We start from the raw sequence: 26,254 nt of genomic DNA, 5'->3' as shown, positions 1-26,254 counted from the left end.
TCATTGTATCAACAATATACGATTATATATCGTTGTTGCTGAAAAACAATAGTTTTTTCAAATCGAATATCAATTTAGTGTAGCTAATTTTCCAAAAAGAAAGAATGAACTTTTGCGTTTTCTTCATCTTTTCTCTTTGGTTACGTTATTCAGCAATTCTACTATGATTAAAGTGAAAATGTTCGAAAAGTTTCTTTTTTGCCAATCGTTAGAAACCTATTAAAAGCATTACATACATATTTTAGTTTAGATAAGTTGGTTAGAGCAATGTGAATGGTTCCCATATGATTAGAGCATTACATACCTATTTTGATCAAAATTCACTCTGTGGTTTAAATAAATTTAATGCAAAATTTTACTTAAAACATTACGTATTTTGAGTCATAATCTCATCCAAAGAGCATGTACGTGGACAAGCTCCATTGGCTAGAGAACAAAGCACATTATATCCTCGAACAATTTTTCCTTTTTTGGTCCTTTTAATTGTATTTCCTTCTGGTGGAACTGAGTACTGGTGGAGCTTGAAGTCATCCATTCAAGGTGGGCAATGCTCGGCGCTCTCGGCTGCATTTTCCCCGAACTCTTGTCCCGTAATGGGGTCGAGTTCGGTGAGGCTGTTTGACTCAAGGCAGGAGCTCAAATTTTCAGTGAAGGTGGGCTAGACTACTTGGGAAACCCAAGCTTAGTCCATGCTCAAAGCATTTTGGCCATTTGGGCCACACAAGTTATCTTGATGGGGGCCGTGGAGGGCTACAGAATTGCTGGCGGACCACTCGGTGAGGTGACGGACCCGTTATACCCCGGAGGGAGCTTTGACCCATTAGGCCTTGCAGAAGACCCAGAGGCTTTTGCTGAGCTTAAGGTGAAGGAGCTCAAGAATGGAAGATTGGCCATGTTCTCCTTGTTTGGATTTTTCGTGCAAGCCATTGTCACCGGAAAGGGATAGAGAACCTAGCCGACCACTTGGCTGACCCCGTTAACAATAATGCTTGGTCATATGCCACAAACTTTGTTCCTGGAAAGTAAGCTCCATGGAGACCTTAGAGAAAAATGCTTTTACAAATTGTGTAAAGCGGTTGTTGTAAAACGCTAGTTTTTCTATGTGCTTACGCTGATGGAATCTGATAAATGTCTTTTGAGTTTAAATTTGTGTAGAACAATTTCAACTTAATTACTGCAAAAACTCAATTTTCTTAGTTCAAAATAGCCACCACCTTCAAGCTTCAGTTAATCCATCTTGTCATGAAAATGCAATATCAGTTCAGTGTTCAATGGATTTCATGCAGTTACTCGACTAGATTAAAAATAAATATAAATACAAACATGATGAAATTACACTTGCTGCAGTTCTTTAATTTTTTAGGCTTCATAAAATGATGTGGCAACTTCAACTTTTGACAATCTGTTTTGGAAAAAATTACGAAAAAAGGAAGAAGAAAATTTTATGTTTTCTTCTTCTTTTTGGTTCCATTAAATAAACAAAGTCCAAGTTTTACTAGTGAAGCAGACGCAAGAACAGAGAGAATGAGAAAGATAAGGGAACGGAATCTGGTTAATGAGCTCACTAATAAGCTAATAATACAATTAGTAAACTAATTATGAATATTTACAGCTGACAATATATGATTTATCACACCTGTCCAACACTTAAACCCTAAAATGGAGATCGACCTCTGCGTGTTTGATCCTGCTATGAAGGACGTGAGCAGGTCAAATTTTGGAGATGTTATCACATCGCAAATAGTTGGCTTGTCAAGATACCAAAGCAGATCACACAACCAACGAAACTAGTGCAATTCACATGTTTAATGAGCCGAAACGCGCCTGATATTCAGCTTCGGTGGGTGATCGGAAACATTTTGTTTGTGAAGCACAATGAACACATATTCTTCATGTCACCCAAGTTTGTGTTGTCAACATGTTAAGCTTGAAAATTCCTTGCACATGTTTTATGAGCTGAAGTGCACCGATATTTAGCTTCAGTGGTTGATCGAGAAACAGTCTGTTTGTGAAGCCCAAAGAACACACGTTCTCCATGTCACCCAAGTTCGTATTGTCAATGTGTTAATTAAGCTTGAAAATTCCCCGCAGTGAGGAGGCTGAGACCATAAATGTCACATCCGTTGGACAACTAGGAAATTATGAACTGGCAGGGCCAAACCTGCAGTACGAGTAAAAGTAAAAGATATTGCAACCCTCCAACAATGCCTACGAAACGAAGTGGGATCTGATAATGGTTCTCTATATCCTGGTATAATTATAATTCTGTAAGTTCAACTATGTCTATTGCTCAATAAAATAAATTCAGCTCATTAAGTATATTGTAATTATAAGTTACTCAGGTTGTTGAATTGCTTGATTCTTAGTCTTCTGCTCCAACAGTAGTGATTCCACACAATGATCACTCTATGATCACTATAGTAAGAAAAGGCACATGCAGTTGCCCATTCATATTTCTCTTACTCGTTTTTAAGTCACTTAAAACCAACACACACTCTAATATAGATAGAATCCACATGATAAGTGATGAGTAGTTTTTATATTATATATTTTATCCAACTTTTAGTATATTCTGGTGATTATTTTTGTGAGATTTTGATATTTTGTTTTGTATTTCCAATGTTGGACATGCGATTTCTCTTAAGCAAAAAGTGATCAAATAGTGGAATTTTTTAGTAATTTCAATTGGAGTAGGTTCGTGAGTCTATTAAGAAGATTGTGTTAAACTTTCAGGATTTTATCTGAGGCATCTGATCGTGGCAAATTAATTATTTACTAGTGTTTAGTGCTGAGATTGACCTGCATGGTGTATTTGCAAAATTTGGGCTTCAAGATGGTTTTTGAAGTTGGGTTCTATAAACTTGAAGAGGATGTCCTAAGCTTCAAATCAAGTCGTTTTGGTTTGATTTGGAGCCCTGATGGTCCAGAAACGTGATTACTTACCTGTAGGGTAGATTTCCTTAGTTTGTTTTGATTGTGAATTTAAGTTATCCTTTTATTATTTTGTTTCCTAGTTTTAGAAGACCTTTTCGAGGAATGGTTTTATTTTGTTGTAATATAAATAAGGCTAGCTAGCCATTAGGGTACTTTACGCACTAATTTGGAGAACTTAGTTTAGAGAGCAAAGTGTTTTCTATCCATGTTCTTAATAATTATTTCTTTGATTTTGATTATGAATATACGTAACTAATTCCTTTTTGCTAGGGTGAGTCCACGAACCTTAAGAATTAATAAGTAGTTTCTTTTCAATTTGCTTATGATATTATGTATACATGTTTGAATTATTAATCTCCATGTTTGAAACTATCTAATTGTCTTAATGATTCGTGACCATTAGGATGTTTAGACAAGTAATTTGATGCAATTTTTGTTGGAGCATCACTTGAAATTGAGTAGGGCTTCTTGTGATTGATAATTGTAATTTCACTTAAGGTGAACATCACGCTCTTAAGGTTTGTTTTTTCAAAGAGTTTTCACAAAGCTTAATGAGTCTTCATGTTTAGATTTGATTTGAACATCACTGATGGATTACATGTTAGATATAAGTTCTTACGTGAAGATTACGAAGAATATGCATTAGGAAAACCTAACTTTCAAAGCATGTATATGGTAATTCATAAGCAACTGATAGAACCACATAGGGTTGTTAGATGACGGCAAGACCCTAGTGTCTTTTAAACTTGATTTTCAAAACCGTTTTCTTTTATTTTCTTTATTTTTGTTGAATTCTGTAATTAATTTAATTTAATTGCATTGTTATTTCAATTTACAATTTCAAATCTTTTTCCAAACTTTGTTTTAAATAATTAATTAAGAATAGGTTTTAAATACAATTTGTTTTAATAATCTTTATGAAAAACTACCTTGCATGAACATTTATACTAGAACTACCTTATTCTTTTGCATGTATTTTTAAGTATTTTTTATTCCTAATTTTGTAGGTGGTAAAAATCATATCAATGAGACTCATCTATATTTGAAAACACGTCAATAAGTGTGTGATTTTAGTGTGTAAAAATAGTTTTATTATTTAAACTGTTTCCATAATTTTTCTTAACTTTTTATCCATAAGAACTGACCTATGTTGTCCTGCATTAGCCTCAAATTCGACCTCCATTATCTTAGTAATTAAACACCTTTCTACAACACTAGTTATTGTATAATTTCAAACCTCTTACAAGGTAAAAGTAAATCTAAAATTAGTTTGAATTGTTGCCTAGGATGATAACGTCAAACCCATAAATACATAACTAATGAGCTTTCATTTAATATTACATGTTTCTAGAGAATGGAAGTCCCCGTCAAATTTTATACCGAGGTGAGTAACTTTCAACAAAAAAAATATCAACTACCGACTGCAGACTCGAAGTCTCGAAAATTCTACGAACTCAGGAGGCCACATGCCAGCACAAAACCCTCTCTGCTGAGCTCAACCTATACACACTTCTCTGTGTACACTGTTTTGAACATGCACATTCGAAGTCTCGAAAACTCTACGAACTCGGAGGGCCGCATGCGAGCACAAATCCCTCTCTGCTGAGCTCAACCTATACACACGTCTCTATTTGCGCTGTTTCGGTCCAGATGAAGTGATAACTGAGACATGTACATGCACATAGCCTATGTGCCAACTTTTTCAGTAGCCAAGTAACTACTTAAGAGTTCAGATCTCTGTCCTCATCCCATCTTCCCAATTTAATGGCGGTTTTGTATTTTACTTCTCCTCCTGCATTATAAATAAAGCCTAGCAAAAGACTGGAAAAAGCATTGGAGTTCCCAAAGATTTCCATCTATAAAGCTTTCCTTTTGAGTGTGGTTTTGTGAGCATTATGTTTGTGAAGAAAAAAATGAACAGATTTCTGCCCCTACAGCTGCTTGCGCTCGTTCTCATTTTTTCTTCTGTGGCCACTCAAGTAGTGCCTCAGGATCATGAGACCAAAGGTTCTTCATCCTATCTAGGATCATCACCTTCCATAATCCACATTATTTTCCTTTAATTTGTTCTTTCATTTCTTGTGGTTTTATAATCACAATATGCATGAAATGTCTCGCGTCATTTGCATGTCTTAATACGTAATTTGGGCTATTCTTCGTACCCCTAAATAATTTTAAAGTGGAACCTACATTTCCTTTAACAGTATTTCAAGGTCCTCTGTTCAAGATTTTCAAACCCCAGTTCCAATTTGTTTCATTTTTTCACTCCCTTTTTTATATTTTGATGAATTAGTAAAAAGAAAACGACATAAACATACAAGGGAAAAGTTTTAATTTTAAACATGTATAAAATTCTAGTGTAAAAATGGTTATTAATAATTGGCAGAAGTTAGATTATTGCGTGGTGTAAACTGTAAAGTCACATGCATAAATCTTTTCTTTTAAAAGAAAATATGTATATATATTCTCATGGTTAATGCCTAAGTTACAGCATATTTAGGGTTTTGATTAAATATTAGTTCACTGAACAGTACATGCATGACCTGTGCAGTGAATGGGGAAGAGAAGACGGTAGACGATTGCATTCACTACGACGGCCTCGGTCGACGTGGTAGGTGTGCCAGCTATGCTGCTGACCGCAAAACTGAAGAAGCCATACCAGAAACACGTAAGTAAACATCTTGCGAAAGTTTCTTTCTTATTAATGAGATACTTATATTTGGATCAATTTTATCTCAAAGATTCTACTCTTATCATTTATTTGTACCATCTTTCTAATAGAGATAGGACACACATGCGTTGGTGAACCCTACATCTATTAGAGATATGGTACAGATAGGTGGTAAGTGTAGTATTACTCATTTTATCTATTTTTTTTTAATATTAGAAGAAAATTTTAACCTACTAACTAATATTGTATGTTAGGCTCCGATTTCTCTTTCAATGCCTAAAACAAGATGATCATATTCTTACACATGAATTTCATTTGTTCAGAGGACATTGACAATCACCACCATGGGAATCATGGTGGTGGTATTGGATATGGAGGTGGCCAAGGGGGCGGAGGAAGTGGAGGAGGTGGAGGAGGAGGTGGATACAGTGGTGGACAAGGAGGAGGTGGTGGTGGATATGGTGGAGGTGGTCAAGGTGGTGGTGGACAAGAAGGTAGTCAAGGCGGTAGTGGAAGTGGCAGACAAGGAGGTGGTCAAGGCAGTGGACAAGGAGGAGGTGAAGGTGGTCATGGCGGTGGACAAGGTGGTGGAAAAGGAGGTGGTGGTGGAAATGGCGGACAAGGAGGTGGTCAAGGCGGTGTAAAAGGTGGAGGTGGAGGAAGTCAAGGTGGTGGACAGAGTGGCGGAAAAGGAGGCGGTGGTGGCCAGGGTGGTGGTAAAGGAGGAGGTGGCCAAGGTGGTGGAGGAGGAGGAGGAGGAGGAGGAGGAGGAGGAGGAGGAGGAGGAGGAGGAGGTGGGGGATATGGAGGAGGTGGTCAAGGTGGAGGTGGAAAAGGCAGTGGACAAGGAGGTGGTCAAGGTGGTGAATATGGTGGTGGCAGTAAGGGTAGTGGGGGTCAAGGACAAGGAGGTGGTGGTAGCAGCCATGGAGGTGGAAGTGGTGGGCAAGAAGGTAGTCAAGGCGGCGGCGGTGGCGGTGGTGTTGGCGGACAAGAAGGTAGTCAAGGCGGTGAACAAGGTGAAGGAAAAGGAGGAGGCGATGGTGACCAAGGAGGAGGAGGTGGTGGATATGGTGGAGGTGGTCAAGGTGGCAGTGGAAAAGGTAGTGGTGGAAGAGACGGACAAAGTGGTGGTCAAGGCGGTGGAAAAGGAGAAGGCGGAGGTGGTCAAAGTGGTGGGCAAGGTGGCGGTAAAGGAGGAGGCGGTCAAGGTGGTGGCGGACAAGGAGGAGGAGAAGGTGGATATGGTGGAGGTGGACAAGGGGGTGGAAAACGTGGAGGCGAAGGTGGTCAAGGCAGTGGATATGGTGGTGGTAGTGGACATGCAGGTGGTAAGGGCGGTGGTGGTCAAGGACAAGGAGGTGGCAGTGGCCATGGAGGTGGAAAAGGTGGAGGTGGAGGTGGAGGTGGTCAAGGTGGTGGACAAGGCGGTGGACAAGGAGGAGGTGGAGGAGGAGGTGGTCAAGGCGATGGATATGGTGGTGGCAGTGGACATGGAGGTGGTAAGGGCGGTGGCGGTGATGGACTAGTTGGTGGTGGATATGGTGGTGGCAGTCCTAAAGGTGGTGCATATGATAGTGGCAGCGGCGGCGGCGGTATCATTCACGGTGACAGTGGTTATTAATTCTAGCAATACAAGGGAAACTGAAGTGATCCAGCAAATCAACGCTAGCTTAATAAACGAAGAATAAAAACTTTTGTATGTTTCGTACTTAAACTGGACAAGTGTATGTATGTCGAAGTGTTGAGGAAAACATGAGTAACCTGCGTTTGTGGGTTCTTGTGTGTATGTTCCATAGCCGATAACCTTTAACGCATGCATGTACTCTTTGTTATAATATAAATAATATGCTCGCACCAATTCTTTTAATGTCACATGATGTATGCTTACATATATACTGCTATGCTTAAAAAATTACAATCAACTTATTTCCCAGCATTCACAATATCAACGATCAATAAGAGTATAACTGCAGTACAAATAAGGGCAAGGTTATAACTTCCGCAGTTTTATACCATACGTTTGTAAGGAGTAAAATAATAGAAAAGTTTGCACTGGGAAATAGAAAGGTAGGAATGATGATATTTAGATAATTCAGTTCCCATCTGAGTAAAATGTTGCAAGTTGAGTACAATTGAATAGTTTTTTGCAGCTGATTGTGTTATGCCATTTTGAGATTTGTCCGAGTGTAGGTGAACATTTTGTAAAAGGATTAGATTCCCTTTACCTACTCTTGTAGGCTTATACTTCTCTTTAATTCACTCTTTAAAACTAATTAAATTGTTCATACTGTTGCAGCAGTTATAATTTAATTAGGACTGCAATTGTGTACATCTTAGTAGATTATATTTAAGATTATGTTTTAAATCTTTTCTATTGGACTTTGTAATTCTTTTAGGACAAGAAAGTTTGCTATGTTTATCATAAATAAAAAACTGGTGAGAAACTTTACAACAAAATATCTCTTTTTCCTTTCTCCATGCGCCGCACATTCTCCCTATTTTCTTACTAAAATAAACCTAGAACACATTATCACCATGTTCCTGATGTTGCGTTACAGTTTGGATAATGATCTTCTACAACCAAGTTCAAAGATCTCCTTAGTTTCATCAATCAAATACCTTCTAAAACACGGTTTCAATTTCGATATTTTGATTACTTTTGATAGCATGAAACATTTACTATGATGCATGAAACCTAAATTTATTTTCGTATTACCTGTTGTTCAATATCATGCTATATTATATTATATTGTTATGGTGAATTGATTGTGCGATGAAAAAAATGAAGAAAATAGAAGCACAAAAAATGGTTTTATTTGTGTGTGACAGCCTGAATCAAAATGAGTCGTTCCTGTCATTCGATCCCCGCAACCCTCACCATTTCCGGTGACCCTTATGACCTCCAACTACGACTTGCAATCCACCTCCAAATCTTAGGAATCGAAACGAGTCGTCCCTGTCCTTCGATCCCCGCAACCCTCACCGATTTTAGGATGTGTAAAATTTGATATTTTTCATTCTTTTGGTGAAAGGTCGACGTGATGATGGTTTATATCATGCATTGTTGTTGCAAGAGATCCATTTGTCTCTTAAAACAAGTGGAGTGTATTTTTTTTATCACCATCTTAAAGTGATGGTGATACTCACTATTTTATTGAATACTGTTACAAATTCGTTCAAACTCATGCAATGATAATTAATAAGATGATAAGCAAAAATACATTCTTTTATTTTAAGAGACAAATGGATCCTTGCAACATCAATGTATGATATATATCATAATCACGTCCACTTTTTCAACAGAAAAAAAAAAAAAAATTAATTTTACACATCCTAAAATCCAAGTCTCTATGGATAAACATCGAGGTATACACATCTAGGTTACCTTTGTTATCTTTGTCAACAACTACACGTGCCTTAGTTTCACTTTATAAGGAAAATAGGAAATTAATGACACTCAAGAAGGAACAATGTTATGAGTAGTCGCTCACACTCAAATATACAATAACAATAAAAAAATCATTCACCACCACCGTGATTATTGCCACATTTTTTTCTGTTGATATTGTTCTAACAATCACTACCACCCTATGTATATTGTTCTACACCATCACCACGAACCTACGTAGCAACTTCATCTTTATCTTCAAATATATGGTGCATGTGCAAGTGCATGCGACCATGTAACAGTGAGCAACATGCCAAAGAAGACTTAGCTGCAGGGGGTATATGAGGAGAAATTGGGAAAAACAAACACATGAGAGTATACACTTCGTTGCAAGCAAGTTTGGACGTGCCAAAACACAAACATTATGAGCTTGGTAGAAATAAGGTGAAAAACTGACAGTTCAGTTTTTTCAACGGTGCAGTTACAGCCACAGTGTGGCATGTGATGAGCCTTGTACGGATGCTTCCTCTCCCATCGTCGTTCTGTACAAAGGTTTGAATTGCAATCACCAACTCTCTGATCTCCATTTTTTAAAGGGGTTGGTTGGTGCCAATTGACCCTGTTGTCATTGCCCTTTTTAAAGGGTTTTGATGGAAAAAGATAATTAAAGGTTTTTGTCTCAGAATCTGCCTCACCCCTAGTAGTCAACTTACGTAATTTATTGACGATTTCTTATTAATGTCACTGATTGTGACTTATTAACTACAATAAGCAAAATTAACCATGTCGCATTGTGCTCTAACTCACTCATTTGTATTCTTTCAGCATCTTGATATTGTAGTTAGAGGAATCTGAATAAATATCCGACATAAGAAGTTTAATAAATTTGTATATGCTTATAAGAGTTAGGTTATTTTTTTAGGGATATTTTGGATGCTATCCTTAGTCCCTAATATTTTTTGATTAAAACCTTAATGGTATTCAAAGTTTGATCAAAGTCCCTTGACTTTGTACACCTCATTAATATTTATATTTTTATAGTTTTAACATTAATTATTTGTATTATAAACGGCTACAATAAAAAAATTCAAACATTTTGATTGAATAGATGGATAAAAACTATGTAACAATAAGTAATAATAAATGGCAAAAGAATATATCCATTGACACACCCCGACCCGAAAAGTCTACTAAGATTCCGAATCGAGTTGTGCTGGCCGACATCTGGAAGGTGATGAAGCTATAGAATGTGATAATGTGTAAAATATGAATAAATTTAAACTTAAAAAAATGCCTATATACACAAATACGCGGTGAGTGAGTATGGACCCATTTTATGTGTGATACAGAGCATAAGTAAGCACAGTAAGGTAAGATATGATTATACCATCATAAAGAGCCACCTGAACTGGGAGTGCCATAAGTCCTCATCGATACGGAACTTTGCTATTAGAACCTGGAGGGGTGCAAAAATAGAAAAAGTGAGTGGTCGAAACAAAGATTTTCAAAATCATTTCCATTATCAAAGGTAGTAAACCTTCGCCGTAAGACCTGTATAGTTTCCAACAAATCATACTACGTAAAAGTATGAAATCAAAAGTATACTAATAGTAAACCCGGAAATATACCACTATCCAGCATCTCATTAACAATACAAATAATCACATGCTTAATAAACCATACTAGCATGCAAGTCAGAATCACCTATGGTGACTTGTACAAATGTACACATATCACATCAATCAATACTAGCACATAAGTCGGAGTCACCTATAGTGACCTGTACGACTTATCCATATCTCATCACATATCTCATCATTCATGGCTAGCATATAAGTCGGAGTCACCTATAGTGACCTGTACGACTTATCCATATCTCATCACATATCTCATCATTTAGCTCATTTACCAATTCCTGCACACGAGTCGGAACCACCTAAAGTGGTCTGTACGACAGACTGTGTGTAAATAAATACGCTCAAGTGCTACGATCACGTGAAGGCTGTGCAAAGTATTGTAAGTCACCTACGAGTTGGAACCACCTAAAGTGGTCTGTACGACAGACTGGCACCTACCTTGGATCCAAAGTGAGCGTGCAGTGCGGGAGGTGAACGATCACGTGAAGGCTAAGCCCTGACCACAGGCTGGAGCACTAACACCGAGGTGCAGGTTTATGAGCTCTAATATATCTCAACACAATCATACTCACTACTATCACTATCATCAACATGTACTCACCTGAAGCTTACCTGGACGTCCGCAGCATCATTTGGCACTTCAAAGCATTCACAATAATTAGGTTCAGGTACTATAAATATGAATATGCCATGATGTAAATCTGAAATTCAACCATATTATAATATTTCCAGATATATAAACATATATACAAATGGCATGAAATGCATAACCGTAACACCCCACTCCCGAACTATTTACTTTCGAGAGTAATCATCAGTGATAAGTCCAAATAGACATTAATTAAATTAACTATCACTACTTACCTTTCCTTACTTCAATTTCTTGATTCTTTACATCTTAGTTTATGACCAACATTTAACTACCAAAACCTAAGGTTAAACCTCACATTAACCAATCTCCCTCACACTACTCAATTCCTCAAACAAGGCTATTGTCTCAATTATTTAGTCTTGTTTATTGTATGGCTGCATCTAGCGTCTCGTTAGACTACCCTAAACAGGGATCAAATCATTCGTAGTTCACAATAATTAATTGTAGATAACATGTATATGGATATACTATGACATAAACTAAACTGAACCATCTATTAGCACTTTAAAACATATACATATACATATACATATATATATATATATATGACGTCCCGAACAATTGGCGCCTATAACAATTATTGAATCACGTCTTAGAACTCTTGTCAATAGAATACGAAATTCACATAAGGTACATCCTCAAGAACATTCTAAAATAGTTTGAGACCTATAAACCACAAGTCAACTGTTGATCAAAGATCGACAATAGAGTCTACAACCCTGAATAACTCGATCCGGAAGATACGCATATCATATTTCCAATCCGTAACTCCCAAAGATCCACATTATACTTCTAGAATAACCTACTAAAATTTCATTACGATCCAACTGTCGGATCTCCGCCAATTACCCAAAATCAAGTGGCGGTTAACATTTATTTTATGCACTTACAAATCCAATTTGGAAAGATTCGCGCATCAGATTTCCGATCTGTAAATTCCTATAATCCTTAAATATTTCGTATAATAATGTATCCAAGTTTGATGACGATCCAACGGTCGGATAGTTGATTCACATTTTGACCAAATCACGTATCATAACAAAATTTGATTCAAACGATCAAACTATGTCATTCAATGTCAAGAATGAATTCCCGACATTTATCACAGCCTAAAAATAGCATTGGCGGCCCACTGACCACGCTCCACCACACACACCGCCGCCGATGGCGGTCGGCCGCCCTAACTTGTCGGAAAATTCAACTATTTCCAAAAATTACCAAAATTTACAGAATTGTAGGTCTTAATGGGTAGAGTAAACTTTATACCTATGACCAAGGCCAATTTGGCTTGGAAATACCTCAATTTCACCAAAATCCATACGGACCCTAGAATTTGGTGTGCTTCTATTCGACCTCCAAACTTGTTCCGACGCCTCCACCACTACTTGGGCTTTATTCCTGGGTTCAAGAGGAGTCTAATGGTGGTGGTGGTTGATGGGATTTGCTTTAGAAATGGTGGATCGCCGCCACCCCACCTCTGGCACACTCCTGTGAAAAACCCTTAAATTGCTCTCAAATTCCTTCCAAATTTGGGTGATAATGGGAAAAGGAAGGGTTAGATGATGATTGGGAGTGGTGGCTTGGTCCAATTCATAAGAAATACGGTGGAAAACCACCGGAAAGCATGGTCAAAATGGGTCGAAGGGTGCGGGTCAAGGATCCGGCCGATCCCCCCTTCTCTTTTTCTCCCTCCTTTCCTTCCTTTCCCCCTTCTCTGGTTGGTCACTCTCTCCTCTCCCTTCCTGATTGGGCAGCAGCCCATCACTTCCCTTTTCTTCTTCTTCACCCTCAGGAAAACGCTAAAAGAATATTTAGTACGTCTCACAACACGTTGGTCAATGAAAGTCAAAACCTTCGCCTCTAGGGCATTCTCGTAAATTCACATTTTAAAAATTTATAAAATAATAAAATTTGGGACGGTTTGTCACATCCATAGTGTTAAAAAGATTATAAATAAATTAGGGTCCAAATAAAAGTTTAAAAAATTATGAGTACAAATGAAATTTTAAAATATATGGGAGCAAAAAGAAATTAATACATGGGTACAAATAAAAACTAAAAAGAAAATACTACAAATTTTAAAAAAGGTTGCAAATTAAAAGTTGGTACAAACTAAAAATATAAATATATGATACAAAGTTTAGCCATAAAACATAAATATATCATATGTAATTTTTCTATCATTGATTAATTATACAACATCATGCGACGGTAAACACATGGGCACAAATACAAATAAAACTTTAAAAAATATGGTCATAAAAAGAAATTAATATATGGGTACAAATTAAAACTGAAAAGAAAATTGGTACAAATTAAAAAAGGTTTGCAAATTAAAAATGGATACAAACTAAAAATAAGAATATAAGATAAAAAATTTAGTCATAAATATAAATATACTAATTGTAACATTTTTAACACTAAGGGAATATATTTAAAAATAAAAAATATTTATTATTGAAATAATTAATGATGTTATTAATACCCAAGGACCTTGATCAAAAATTGAAAAGGAATAAAGTTTTAATCAATGAAGTAGCAAAAAGAGGGATGAGAACCTAATTTCTCCTATTTTTTATATCGCTAATTGGATTAATGGTGAAATTTTTACGGTATCAATCTGAGCATATGAACTCACATATGAAGCTTAAAGGGTATGAAGAAATGTTTCACAATCAAAAGTTTACCAAACCTTGCATGTGCTTATGAAGAGTTATCAAATTGGATTACCCTTTATATTATCAAATTAATTTTAAGATAAAATCTTAAATTTCTTCAATAGCCACTAACTAGTGATCACATATACATGCCTTAATTTTTTTTTTTTTTTTCTTTAACAAGGAAATTCTAATAAATCAATCACGCGTTAAAGTATTCATTTATAAATTTTGCACATTAACAGTTGACACTCACCGATACGCGTGTGAACATGTATTGAGACCAAACCTTGATATTCCATTATTCATCATGCATGATGGTGAACGTACCAACAACATGTAGGTTAATTGTTACCAAAAGTTTGACCAAAACATAAATTAAAAGGATGATTAGACCAAGACAATGAAAACGGTGGACAGATGTCACGCTTTGTCCAATAAACAAACAATTTGTCCAAATTCTACTAACATCTAACATATAATATAAACACATTAGGGTACGTACCTATTCCCTCAAAGCTTTTAATTATTGCTTGCAATCTTGGATTTACATTGTCCCTAAATCAAGCTAGTTTTGTTGAGAAAATTAATTAATTTAAACCAAAGAATTAAGCAGAAAACAATCAAACAAAAGCCAATGACGTAGTCGCCAATTAATTAGCACTTTATTCGTCGACTCTTGTAGGCATGGAGAAGCTGGAAGACAACAAGAAGAGCTCCAAAGTGTGAAACAAAAAGGCCTTCTAACCTCCTGGTATTGACCCACCTTCTTTGAAAACAACATCACGGGAAATGAGAGAAGTATTTCAATGTCTTGAAATATCGTCATATGGTACCGTATTATAATCTCACTTACGTTATAATACTTATTTTTTTTTTTGTTGATAATATATTATAAAAATGAGACATATCAATTTATACTATTTATTCTTTCTATGACACGTGGCATCTGTTTTCGAAGCGCTTAAAAATTTCTTGGCTCCTCCCCCTTTTTATACTTTCCATTGCATTATTAATTGACTCATCCACGCATTACTATTCCTTCACTCTCTGTCTCGTCCATGTTTTCGGGTTTTCTTTGAGCAACAATCACGGACAGAAAAGTTATGAAGATCAAGAAGAAGAAATCATTATGGTCTGTTATGAGTGCTGCTACTACTCACTCTTCCAAGAAGAAATTACATAGTTGTTTTTGGTATCATATTTATCATGTCTAGCTTTTACGATCAATCAGCCGTGTGAGTGTTTCCGGTGGAGAATTCATTGGCAGGCAAAAGATTTCGCGGCGTACATGGGAAAGCCAGGCATTTGTAGTTCTTCTCCTTCCCCTTCATCTTGTTTTTTTATGTTTCTTGTTATATTTATTTGCATGCACTTTTCTTTTTCTTTCCCGATTTGGGAACATGAATGGTGAGAAAGAGTTACAAGAATTATATATATGAACTATTCTTACAAGAACTCCAATGGTGATAATTGATAGAAACCGTGAAATAAGATTTGGCTGGTTTCCCAGGTCTTTCTCTCTTTGTGGGCGCTCCCAATTATGAATTAACTTTTGTTTTACTATATTAGTCTTAATTTTCAACATAATTCTTCATATTTGGCTATAGATACTTTTGTTTAAGGTAAATACTAACCACTCTAAAAATTAATTGTAAATTCTTGTGTATTTTTTTTTTAAATATTGAAAGTTTAAAGTGCATAATTAAAATTTTAGAATATAAATAACGATTCTTCTGTTTAATTCTTGATAATTTAGAAAGTTTGAGTAATTACGTAGCATTATTTGAAAGCCAACAACCATTTTAAATAAGTAATTATGTCGTCCATTTTTGCTGTAATTCACTCCATATTGTTATTGAACTATTAGTTGGTATTGACAAATTAATTTTAAAAAATGCATTACGTGGAGTTGTGGACATCTCATCAGCAATTTAGCTGTATATGTGCAAGGGTAGAGCTACAAATTTACGGATTTGGATCTTGTAGGGATCTTAGGAATTTTCACATTCTAGCTGTTTATCGTTTATCGTGCATTCAAAAATTATTTAAAATTATTTATTTAAAATTAACACAAATAGTATTTAACGAAAACTGGACGCACGACGATAAACGGTTAAGATGTAAGAATTCCTACGATCATCACAAAGAGGATTCGGAAAAGATTCTTATCCCAAATTTACATTGGGCGGGGATATTTTTTTCTTTTATTGAAGCATATGTAGAGTGTAAGTTAGGTTTAGGATAGGCTAAAATATTGTTTTTTCGCAAATTTAGGCTTAGGAGTAATTTCTTATTTTCCCAATAAATGCACCAGGCTATATTCCATGGGAGTTTATAGCTGGATCTGCCTTCTGCATGAGATAATTTTTAGTGTACTGAGAACACGCTATAATATACCGCGTGTAATAATATATTAGTTGAAAATTTGAAAACCAAATTTAGCTAATTGTATTGTAACACTTAGTATACGAGGTCATGTTTTCAGCACATTGAAAACTTTCTCCTGGTGTACATGTGTATAATTCATCATCAGAAGAAGAAAAAAAAAGTGTGTTACCGTCTCACCGTGGGCAAACAAACCGGAAAACAAAAAAAACCGATTAACCAAACCCTTTTTTTTCAACTGGCCTATAAAACTGAACCACACTGAAAGAAACAATTTAGTGTGAGGTTTTGATTTTAACGAACCGCGTGTTAACAAAACCAAACCGATTATAATAAAATATATAAATAAATAAATAAAATGTATATATTATATACGAAACTTATTTGACCTCCAATTGGATTAGATTTCCGTGTCTTGCGGAACAAGATCAATCTTAGTGGAGTTAGTGGACTTCACCCCTACTTTTCCAGAAGAGCAGCTCAATCCCATTAGAGCCGTTGAGTTCACAACCGGACTTCTGAAGTATACGTATTTCGATCCGTCTTACTCTTACCCTAAGAACCCAAGATCTGACAATCGTTATGCTTGTGAAATAACCTATTTGGTGTTGGGTGTTTATTTTCACTAAAAGCGATATTTTAATTTAATATACACTAACGAGTGGGGCGAGGATTTGAATCCAAAAGACATAGTTTGATTTTTCATGCGTCTTCAAACGCTGAAAATGAAACCTTCATTATTGCCAATTTTGTCTTGGGGAGTGAAAAACTATTTGACTTTGAAAAGTTTGAGGCGTTTTTCTTCAGGTGCATCAATGCAGCAGGGCGCATAAACATCATCATGTTCGTTGATAAACCGACACCTATTTGGTAACACATTTTCTTGTTTTCTTTTATTTTTTAGGTTGGATTGAGACATCTATCTTTGAATTTACGGGTTAGAAACCATAGATAAATAGGTAAGACTATGGTAATGCGAACTTCCTAACTCACGAATCCATGTCGGAGGGGAAAGCTAACCTCTTTCAATATTGTTCGCCATGCATTGCGCCCGATGCTTGACGCTGTTTATATACTTTGACTTCCCTCCCTACATTTTGAGAAATTTTTTATTGTGACAAGAATATATGAGGGTAAATCACATGTATTTTTATATAAGTGATGAAAAATTTTAGTTTTTAAGTTATTAACTTTTTAATACACATATCCTACCATTTGTCTAATGACACGTGATGTACCACCTTGTGTATTGATCACACTGAAAAATCTCTTCTTCATTTCAATATTTCTCGTCTCTTTGAATATTCTAATTAGGGTTATAATCCCAATTTAGCTATGAACAAAACGTCGTGATATAGCCCTAACAGAGACTCTTTAACAGCTTCTCTTGAAAATGAATTTTTAAATTTGACTCTTTAAAATAAAGTTTTAGTTGTTGTACAACATTTTTCGTATGCTCTAACTTGTTATACTATATAAGTTATTTTGATGTACGTAATTAAGGTCTCCATCTATGATCTATGCAATATTTTATTAGCTAATCTGAGAGTTTATGTTTATGTTTATGTTTAATCATCCTCTTAATTTGATTATGGTTTCTATTGGGGAAGTGCATGACAATATATACGAGGCTTTGAATCGTCAACGACAAGAATGCATGCTTGGGAAGTTTGTGCTTGATCGAGATTTGATTAAACTACTTAACTCCGTTTTGTTTATCTTTGACATTAGTACGTAACATCCTATACACGTGAATGAACGTTGGTTTTCTCTATATATATAGGATATGCACATGTATGCAAGTGTCTAACTTGATAAAGCTTCTACAACTGTAAACTCCTTTATATATATAAGAAGAAAAAGTAACAAATATTTTGGATTAATGTGACTCCTACTTTTTTAATTGGAGAGAAACTCGTTTGCTTCATACACCCTTACGAGATATAGAGAATGTGAAATTGTGTATGAAACATGTTCATGTTGTAGGTAAGTTATTGTCCCACACTTATTGCAAGTCGCCTAATAATGAGTATTGCAGACACAAGAGTCAATCGGTTATATGAGTAAGTTCTTCCACTATTTAGGCTCCATACCTTGGACATCAAATATTGAACTCCAGCTCCATGCCTCCACACTTCAGATTCTAGGAGAGAAAGTCTTTGTTGAAGTAACATTTGGACCACACTGCCCAATTCATTGTCCCATAGATAAACCATTCTTCCATTACTCATGCCCAGCAACAAAAGGTTCATGGGCTTGTTTGACTAATTGGCAATATGTTGTCTATGGGCATAGGGAATTTCAATTTGTAATGATAACAATATTTTCTTTTTGCCTTATGGTTTCCTTGAAAAGCATACTTTGTTGTAAAAATTGTGGGAGTGAATGTTCACATGTTTTTGGCTAAAGGTGAGAAAAATTTTAGAATAGTAGCCATGTTGTTGTTGTATTGTATAAGGTTTTTCAAAGGGCACGCATTTCACTTTTGTAAATCTTCACGGATGTGGCTTTATATAAAGAGCACTTTGTATGTGATCACAACATAGAAAAGAAAAGAACTGAAAGTAATAATATCAATATCATTTCCTTCCTTTCTTTACCTGCAATCCTTTTGTGTTACAGTTACAAAAACAAACAGTGTGATATTTTGCACCTGCTTTTCTCCTGTCCCTAGCAAAGGTTATCTAACTTTTGCTTATTTATAACACGTTATCAGCACGACTCTGTAACCCTAACCAGTTCTCATTTACCCTTGCTGAAAAATGCTTCCTCCAAGGATCTTACTGTTCTTCTTCCTCTTCTACCTCACCTGCTTGATGTACCATCGCCAAGATCTGCTAGCACAATGCCTTCTCCTAGTTCTCAATATAACAATTACTTATATTTTTGATTTCTTGTTTGGTGTAGCTCCTAATTGCTAACTAAGTGTTTATTTATGTTAATTTTGATGCGATTTTAGATAGTGCGGTACAATTGCCCATCTTGAACTGCAGATTTAATTTTACTACAATTTTAGGTGGTGCGGCATAATCGCCTACAATGCACCGCATATTTAAATTTTCCTGCTGCTTGAGTGGTGTGGTAGAATTGCTCATCCTACGCTATATTGTTTCAATGAGAGTGGTGTGGTACAATTGACCTCCTCATTAATCATGTAAATCTCGAGCCTGAAGTTTCGAGTGCTTATCATTTTGACCTGAAGATCAAAATGAAAAATTTGTAAGAACCATAAGTTTTAACACTACATTCCTCCAGAATATATATTATTGCAAGTTCTTACGCATCTCATTTTTCTTTCAGAAAAAGAAAATGGTGAACTTGGCAAAGCTTGATTTTGTTGCCTTGGATATATTATTGGGAAAAAATACCTTGCATGGGTAGTGGATACCAAGATCCATCTGGAGGCAAGAAATCTTGGAGAAACCATCAAGGAGGGAAACAATGCATCCTCTCAAAATCGGGCAAAAGCCATGATCTATATATGTCGCCACATTGATGAAGGATTGGAGAGCGAGTACCTAACGGTTGAAGATCTATTATCTCTCTGGAAAGCATTGAGAAATAGATACAATCACCATAAAATGATGATTCTCCCAAAGGCTTGTTATGAGTGGACACACCTGAGGATCTAGGATTTCAAGTCGGTTGCTAAGTACAACTCTGCAATGTTCAAAATTAGCTCCCATATGAAACTTTGTGGGGAGACTATCACTGAGGAAGATATGTTGGAAAAAACTTTCAGCATTTTTCATGCCTCCAATGTGCTCCTGCAACAGCAGTATAGAGAGCGAGGCTTTATTGAGTAAAACCAGCTGATATCGATGCTCCTTGTGGCTAAACTATACAATGAGCTACTGATGAAAATCATCAGTCTCGACCTATTGGATCGATGCCATTCCCAAAAGTGAATGTTGCTTCCCTCGAAGTGAACACCACATCCTCTCGTGGCAATAATTACAAGCGAGGATATGGCCACAAGTGAGGCTGGTGGAATGGGAAGGGCAAGAATCATGGTGTCCAATTTTACAACTAGGGTCCAAAGCATAAATCAGGGCCAAGCTTCAAGAATGTAAATTGCCACAAGGGTAAAGCTCATATGAATAACACTCTTAAAAATCCTGAAAGAGTCTGCCATAAGTGTCATGGCAATGGACACTGGGCGAGTACCTGTCGTACCCTAAAACATCTGATGGACCTGTATCAAGCCCCCCTCAAGGAAAAGGGTGTCGAAACCAATTTCATCGACCAAACTAAACCAATGGATATACTTGATCCAGTGTTCGATTTATTAGGGCAATTGAACACAACCCACTAGATGTCTTAGACTTTATTGTGGAAAAAGGGAATGAAGTGTATTGGTCCGATTAAATCATTTTTGTTTGATATACTCTTATTATTTGAACTTGTAGTTTAAAGCTCGCATTTCAATTTCCTTTTATTATGAAGAAATTGCTTTTAACTATGATTCCCTTACTCAGAGAGCATGGTTAAAAACTATGGTTATTCTCAAATTAAGAGCAATTACGGAGATATTTATCTTGTAGACAACGCAACCACGCATACAATACTTCAAGATGGAAACTATTTCTTAAGCTTGATCCTTACAAAAGTAAAGGTAACAACAATATCAGGCCAATCGAATGTAATTGAAGGCTCAGGAAAAGATCAAATCATGTTACCAAATGGAGCAATATTGTCCATACAAAATGCGTTGTACACTACTCGATCTACTTGAAATTTGTTGAGTTTTCAAAACATACGTTTAAATGGATACCACATTGAAACAAAAAGTGCAGAAAATGTGAAATATCTATGCATTACCTCTAATGATACCCATAAGCATACATTGGAGAAGTTGTGTGGTTTATCGAGTGGATTGTATTATACATACATAACGACAATTGAATCACATACTATCATAAACCAAAAGTTCATTGATCCAAAAATCTACATGCTTTAGCATGACTGTCTGGGTCATTCAAGATCCACCATGATGCGTAGAATCATTATCAACTCTAATGGACATCCATGCTTGAGTAGACACATTGCTATATCAAATTATAACCCTTGCAAGGCTTGTTCTCAAGGGAAATTGGTAATTAGACCATCACAATTGAAGATTGATGCTGAATCCCCATCATTTTTTCAAAGAATTCAAGGGGATATTTGTGGGCCTATTCAACCACCTTGTGGATCATTTCGATATTTTATGGTTTTGGTTGATGCATCTACCCAATGGTCACATGTTTGCCTCTTATCTACTCGAAATGTAGCTTTTGCGAGACTTTTTGCTCAGTTAATTAAGTTGTGAGCACAGTTCCCAGATTACCCTATTAAGTCAATCTGACTTGATAACGCTGGTGAATTTATATCTCAAACCTTTCATAATTACTACATGACACTAGGCATTGATGTTGAACACCCTATTCCTCATGTCCATACTCAAAATGGTTTAGTAGAAGCATTTATTAAGCGGCTTCAATTAATAGCTTGCATTTTGCTTATGAAAACAAAATTGTCAGTTTCTGCATGAGGACATGTCATCTTACATGCTACATCATTGGTTCAATTGAGACCTATAGCTAGTGGCGAAGCCAGAATTTATCGAGGGGAGATGCGAAATTCAAAAGAGTGCAAGGTTCAATCTAAGCGGTTGTTTTTACATTGGAAAGTGCAAAGTTTTGAATCAATATTCATAACAGAAAACAGTCTCTTCACCAAAACGGTTGTAAACGGTAATATGAAAGCCATGTAAAAAGCTTAAATTGGTTAAGATTAGATTCTAAAAAACATTTAGACGCTAGTCAGGCAGCGAATTGTGACCTAGCAACTAGGCACCTAGGTGAGATTTAGGCTGGAGCCTAGATGGATTTAAATAAATTTCTTTTATCGTAGAATAAGCATTAAACAATATTTACATTGTTTTTTTAAAAAATTAATACAATATTTATAGATAATGTGAGAATTTAAGATAAATATGTTGGGGTCTTAAAAAGAGGACAAAAAAAAATACAAACAAGAATAAAATTAAAAAAAAAAAAAAAAAAAAAAAGAAATGGGTTAACAAACCACTAAAAAGGTAGGGTCAGAAGAGAAAAAAAAGAGGACAATACTTGAAGTTAGTACTCAATTTACTCACTATAATAGGTGGTCTAATAACCTTATAACACCTATCTATTTAATATTTTCCTAAGCTAGGGATCTGCTATCTCCAAATTTGTATTTTCTTTGTGTCTCCTTTCTAATATTTACGACATGTGTCTTTATTTTAACTCTCAATTTAACAGTTTCAATGTTTAATAATATTGAATAAGTAAATAACTAAAAGTTCAAAACTAAAATCAATCCTCCCTCCCACTGCCCATCAACGATTCAACATCAACACCAAACCTTTACCAGAGAACTTTTTATCTTCATGAAGCCTCATTTTCTTTCTCCTCGACTTTTTGTCTGTTCAATTACCTAACCTAACAAACAACAAATTTCATGTAAATTTTGGTTTGAGGAAGCAAGGAAGGGTTGGCAGCGCTACTGCACTTTGTTCTTTGATTGGAGGGTTGAATAAAAAAAGGATATAGAGAGAGAGAAAAACTGAAAGGAAAGGGGAATAGAGACTGAAGTTTGAAGGGAAGTTAGTGAACGGCCCCCTATATTTTTTTGTCCCAACATATACGAAACGATGCTGTTTCGTTTTATTTTTTTAATAGAAAAATTGAATCAGCTATGCTACTGCGCAGCAGAACAGGACACTAGACATGTAGTATCCCACATCGCCCGTGAGGGCGTGGTCTTTGGGCCTTATATATCCATTGCCAACCTTAAGTTTCAACTAGGCCTTTTGTGGACTCCCTGAGGGGAGAGCAGGCGCTGGCTACGACTGAGTACCGGTCCACAGAAACAAAACCGTGCGGTAGCTCTGTCTTCGGGCAGGGAATGCCAAAGCGGACAATATAGTTGGAGCTGCGGGTTGGGACGTGACAATTTGGTATCAGAGCCAGACTCACGGTCGTGGTGTGCCGACGAGGACGTCGGGCTCCCTAAGGGGGGTGGATTGTAGTATCCCACATCGCCCGTGAGGGCGTGGTCTTTGGGCCTTATATATCCATTGCCAACCTTAAGTTTCAACTAGGCCTTTTGTGGACTCCCTGAGGGGAGAGCAGGCGCTAGCTACGGCTGAGTACTGGTCCACAGAAACAAAACCGTGCGGTAGCTCTGTCTTCGGGCAGGGAATGCCAAAGCGGACAATATAGTTGGAGCTGCGGGTTGGGATGTGACAAGACACTAGCAACAATGTCGAACCAGTCGGGTTTTCTGGCAAGGGGAGGGGGTGAACCAAATCTTCAGACTTGTTTTCCGGCGAGGGGAGGGGCGGCTGCCACTCCTCGCCTTCATGTGGCTTCGCCACTACCTATATCCAACCACCAATACTCCTTAGTACAACTCGTGTTTGGGCATGAATCAAACATTTCACATTTAAAAGTTTTTAGTTATGCAGTTTATGTGCCTATTGCACCGTCACAACGCACTAAAATAGGACCTCAGCGCAAACTAGGAATTTATGTGGGTTTTGATTCACCATCTATCATTAGATATTTGGAACCCTGACAGGTGATATTTTCACAACTCGTTTTGTGGGTTGTCACTTTGATGAGACAATTTTCCGCCGTTAGGGGGAGAAAAAACTATAATGCCCCCACCCAAAATTTTTATTTCAGAAGCTAATTTCGGTGATAGGCCAAATTTAAACTTTTGTTTATTAACTACCATTAATTACAATTCTTTTATTTAATTCTTAGTTACTCAAAAAATCTATAACCCAATTTATTTACCAAAAACATAAGGTTAATTTTTAGAATTAATCACCAAATTCCTTTTTTTTTTTTTTCTCAAAACAAATTCCCAACAAAAGATTAATCTCAATTATTTAAGGCTGCATCTAACCTCTTTTAGACTGCCTACGTACCCTTAAACGGGATTAAGTCTTTCGTAGTTCACCATTCAATCTTTTGTCCATTTCTGAAAATATTCTAGTAACGGAAATATTCAACATTAGCTTTCACATTCAAATCACATCAAATGGGTACCAATTACGGATTGAAAATACCAAAATTTGCATGAAAAGGCAGCATCGGGCCACTAGCCATGCGCCACCATAGGCAACAGTTTCCGATGAACGGAAACCCAAATTTTCCGACGAACTCCAAAAATTACCAAATTTTACAGCCAAGTAGATCTGAATGAGAAGAGAAATTTTAATACCTGGGCCGAAGTCCAATTCGACCAGGAAACACTTGAAATCACCCATGAATCGTCGGAATCCTAGCATTGGGTGTGCTTCGATTCGACCTCTATACTCGCTCCGACGCCCCCACCATTGCTTGAGCTTTGATCCTGAGGTTTAAGGGAGCCTATTGGTGGTGGTAATTGGTTGAGTTAGCTTCACAATTGGCAGATCGCCGCTATACACCCACACGGACCTCCGTCCATTTTTCCCCAAAATTTCCACCAAATTTCTTCTAATTTTGGGTGGAAATGGAAGAGAGATTGGCAAGATGATGATTGGGCATGGTAAATCGGTCAAATTCGTTGGAAACCCGATGGAAAACCATAAAAAAATATGGGGGAAACGGGTCGGGTTGCGCGGGTCAAGAGGAACTCAATTTTCCCCCTCATTTTCTCTCATTCCCTCATTTCCCTTCTTTCTTCTTTTCCTATTGGCCCATCCTCTTCCTCTCTCCTCCCCCGATTCGGCCGACCTCCCCTCCTTTTTTTTCCCCCAAAGCTCTTCTTTTTACCTTTCTTTTGTTGCTATCCGATAGTTTCTACTTTTTTTCTTTCAATCTCAGCCATCCATTTATTTCTTTTCTCCATTAGAGCCGTCCATGTGGCGCTTCCAGATTTTCTGGAGCATTTCAGATTATGGTCAAATGATCATTTCGCCTATAGCTTCGTTCATTAATAACTCATTCGTTATAGCTCCAAATTACGTTCCGTTTGTGCCTACGTGTTCGTATCGTCGAGTGCTATGCAAATATGCCAAAATAATAGGTCATACATGTGACAGCCCATCCCGAATTATTCGTACCGTAGGTGTGAAATGATGATTTTGCCCTTGGTGGGTATTTGTCATTTTGGGGTGATTGTTTTGTTGTTTTGTTGGTTGCATCTGGACCACACACTCTGATCCTCATCATCTTCTCCCGTATCCCTCTCTATCTCGAACTCCCTTTCTCTCTCTTTCTCTCTTCTTCTCCCTTTGTACAGACGAGACCTAAATCCCTTGCAAACGCCACAGATCGAAGTGGAAATTAATACCTTTGTGTTCGTGAGGATCATACGAGTTCAACCATACCAATTTCAGGTAAGGAATCCTTTGATTTCACGTCGAACCAGGAATCTCCGATTTGGTCATTGTTCATGCACATGTGAATTATTGATTTTCAGGGAATTTGAAGCTTTTAGGAAGCTTAGTGAGATCCTTAGGAAGCTCGGGGTGGTTCGTTGGGTGGAATTGGACGTCGGGAAAGCTAGTTTTGAAGTTGGCCGATTTTTCTTGAATTTTTCCGGCGAGATCCTGTGATCTTTGAGGTTTCAAACAAGTATAATGTTGTTCTACTCATCTCCAGCTTTCCATTGGTGCAAATTTCATAGAAATTGGTGAAGAAACGAGTGAGAACGAAGGGTTTAAAGTTTTTCCAGGTTTCCGACGACCGGCGTCTCACCGGAGAAGATGACGGAATATTCCGTCAGTTTGGACGGAATATTCTAACGTTGTCAGTTAGTTTGAACGGAATTTGTTAGGGTTTAACGGAATATTCTTGACGGCGTTAACTGACGCAGTCAGTGTGCCTGGCACGTGGCCGCTCGTGGGGGGCGCGTAGGGCCAGGCCTTCACCGGATCGTGGCCGCACGTGGGGTCTCAGA

At 36.9% G+C, this 26,254-nt stretch overlaps 1 protein-coding gene and 1 pseudogene across 1 annotated transcript; both read left to right on the top strand.

The window, feature by feature from the left end:
• The first annotated feature begins 523 nt into the window (after positions 1-523).
• On the top strand, positions 524-1,226 carry LOC137709480 (chlorophyll a-b binding protein of LHCII type 1-like; annotated as a pseudogene).
• Positions 1,227-5,472: 4,246 nt separating this feature from the next.
• LOC137709151 (glycine-rich cell wall structural protein-like) lies at positions 5,473-7,229 on the top strand. The gene is made up of 2 exons (XM_068448271.1): positions 5,473-5,602; positions 5,929-7,229. The coding sequence occupies exons 1-2, from the start codon at positions 5,473-5,475 to the stop codon at positions 7,227-7,229; spliced, it is 1,431 nt and encodes a 476-aa protein (XP_068304372.1).
• Positions 7,230-26,254: the final 19,025 nt, after the last annotated feature.

This window comes from Pyrus communis, chromosome 11 (assembly GCF_963583255.1).
Source record: "Pyrus communis chromosome 11, drPyrComm1.1, whole genome shotgun sequence".
In the NCBI taxonomy this organism is placed as follows: Eukaryota; Viridiplantae; Streptophyta; class Magnoliopsida; order Rosales; family Rosaceae; genus Pyrus; species Pyrus communis.
The sequence above is the reverse complement of the archived record's forward strand: the minus strand, read 5'-3'. Positions and strand labels throughout refer to the sequence as shown.

Excerpts from the sequence above, each read along its gene's own strand:
- LOC137709151 (XM_068448271.1), top strand. The coding sequence starts at position 5,473 with ATGACCTGTGCAGTGAATGGGGAAGAGAAGACGGTAGACGATTGCATT. Across the intron at positions 5,603-5,928 it reads AGAAGCCATACCAGAAACAC|AGGACATTGACAATCACCAC; the intron begins GTAAGTAAACAT and ends TCATTTGTTCAG.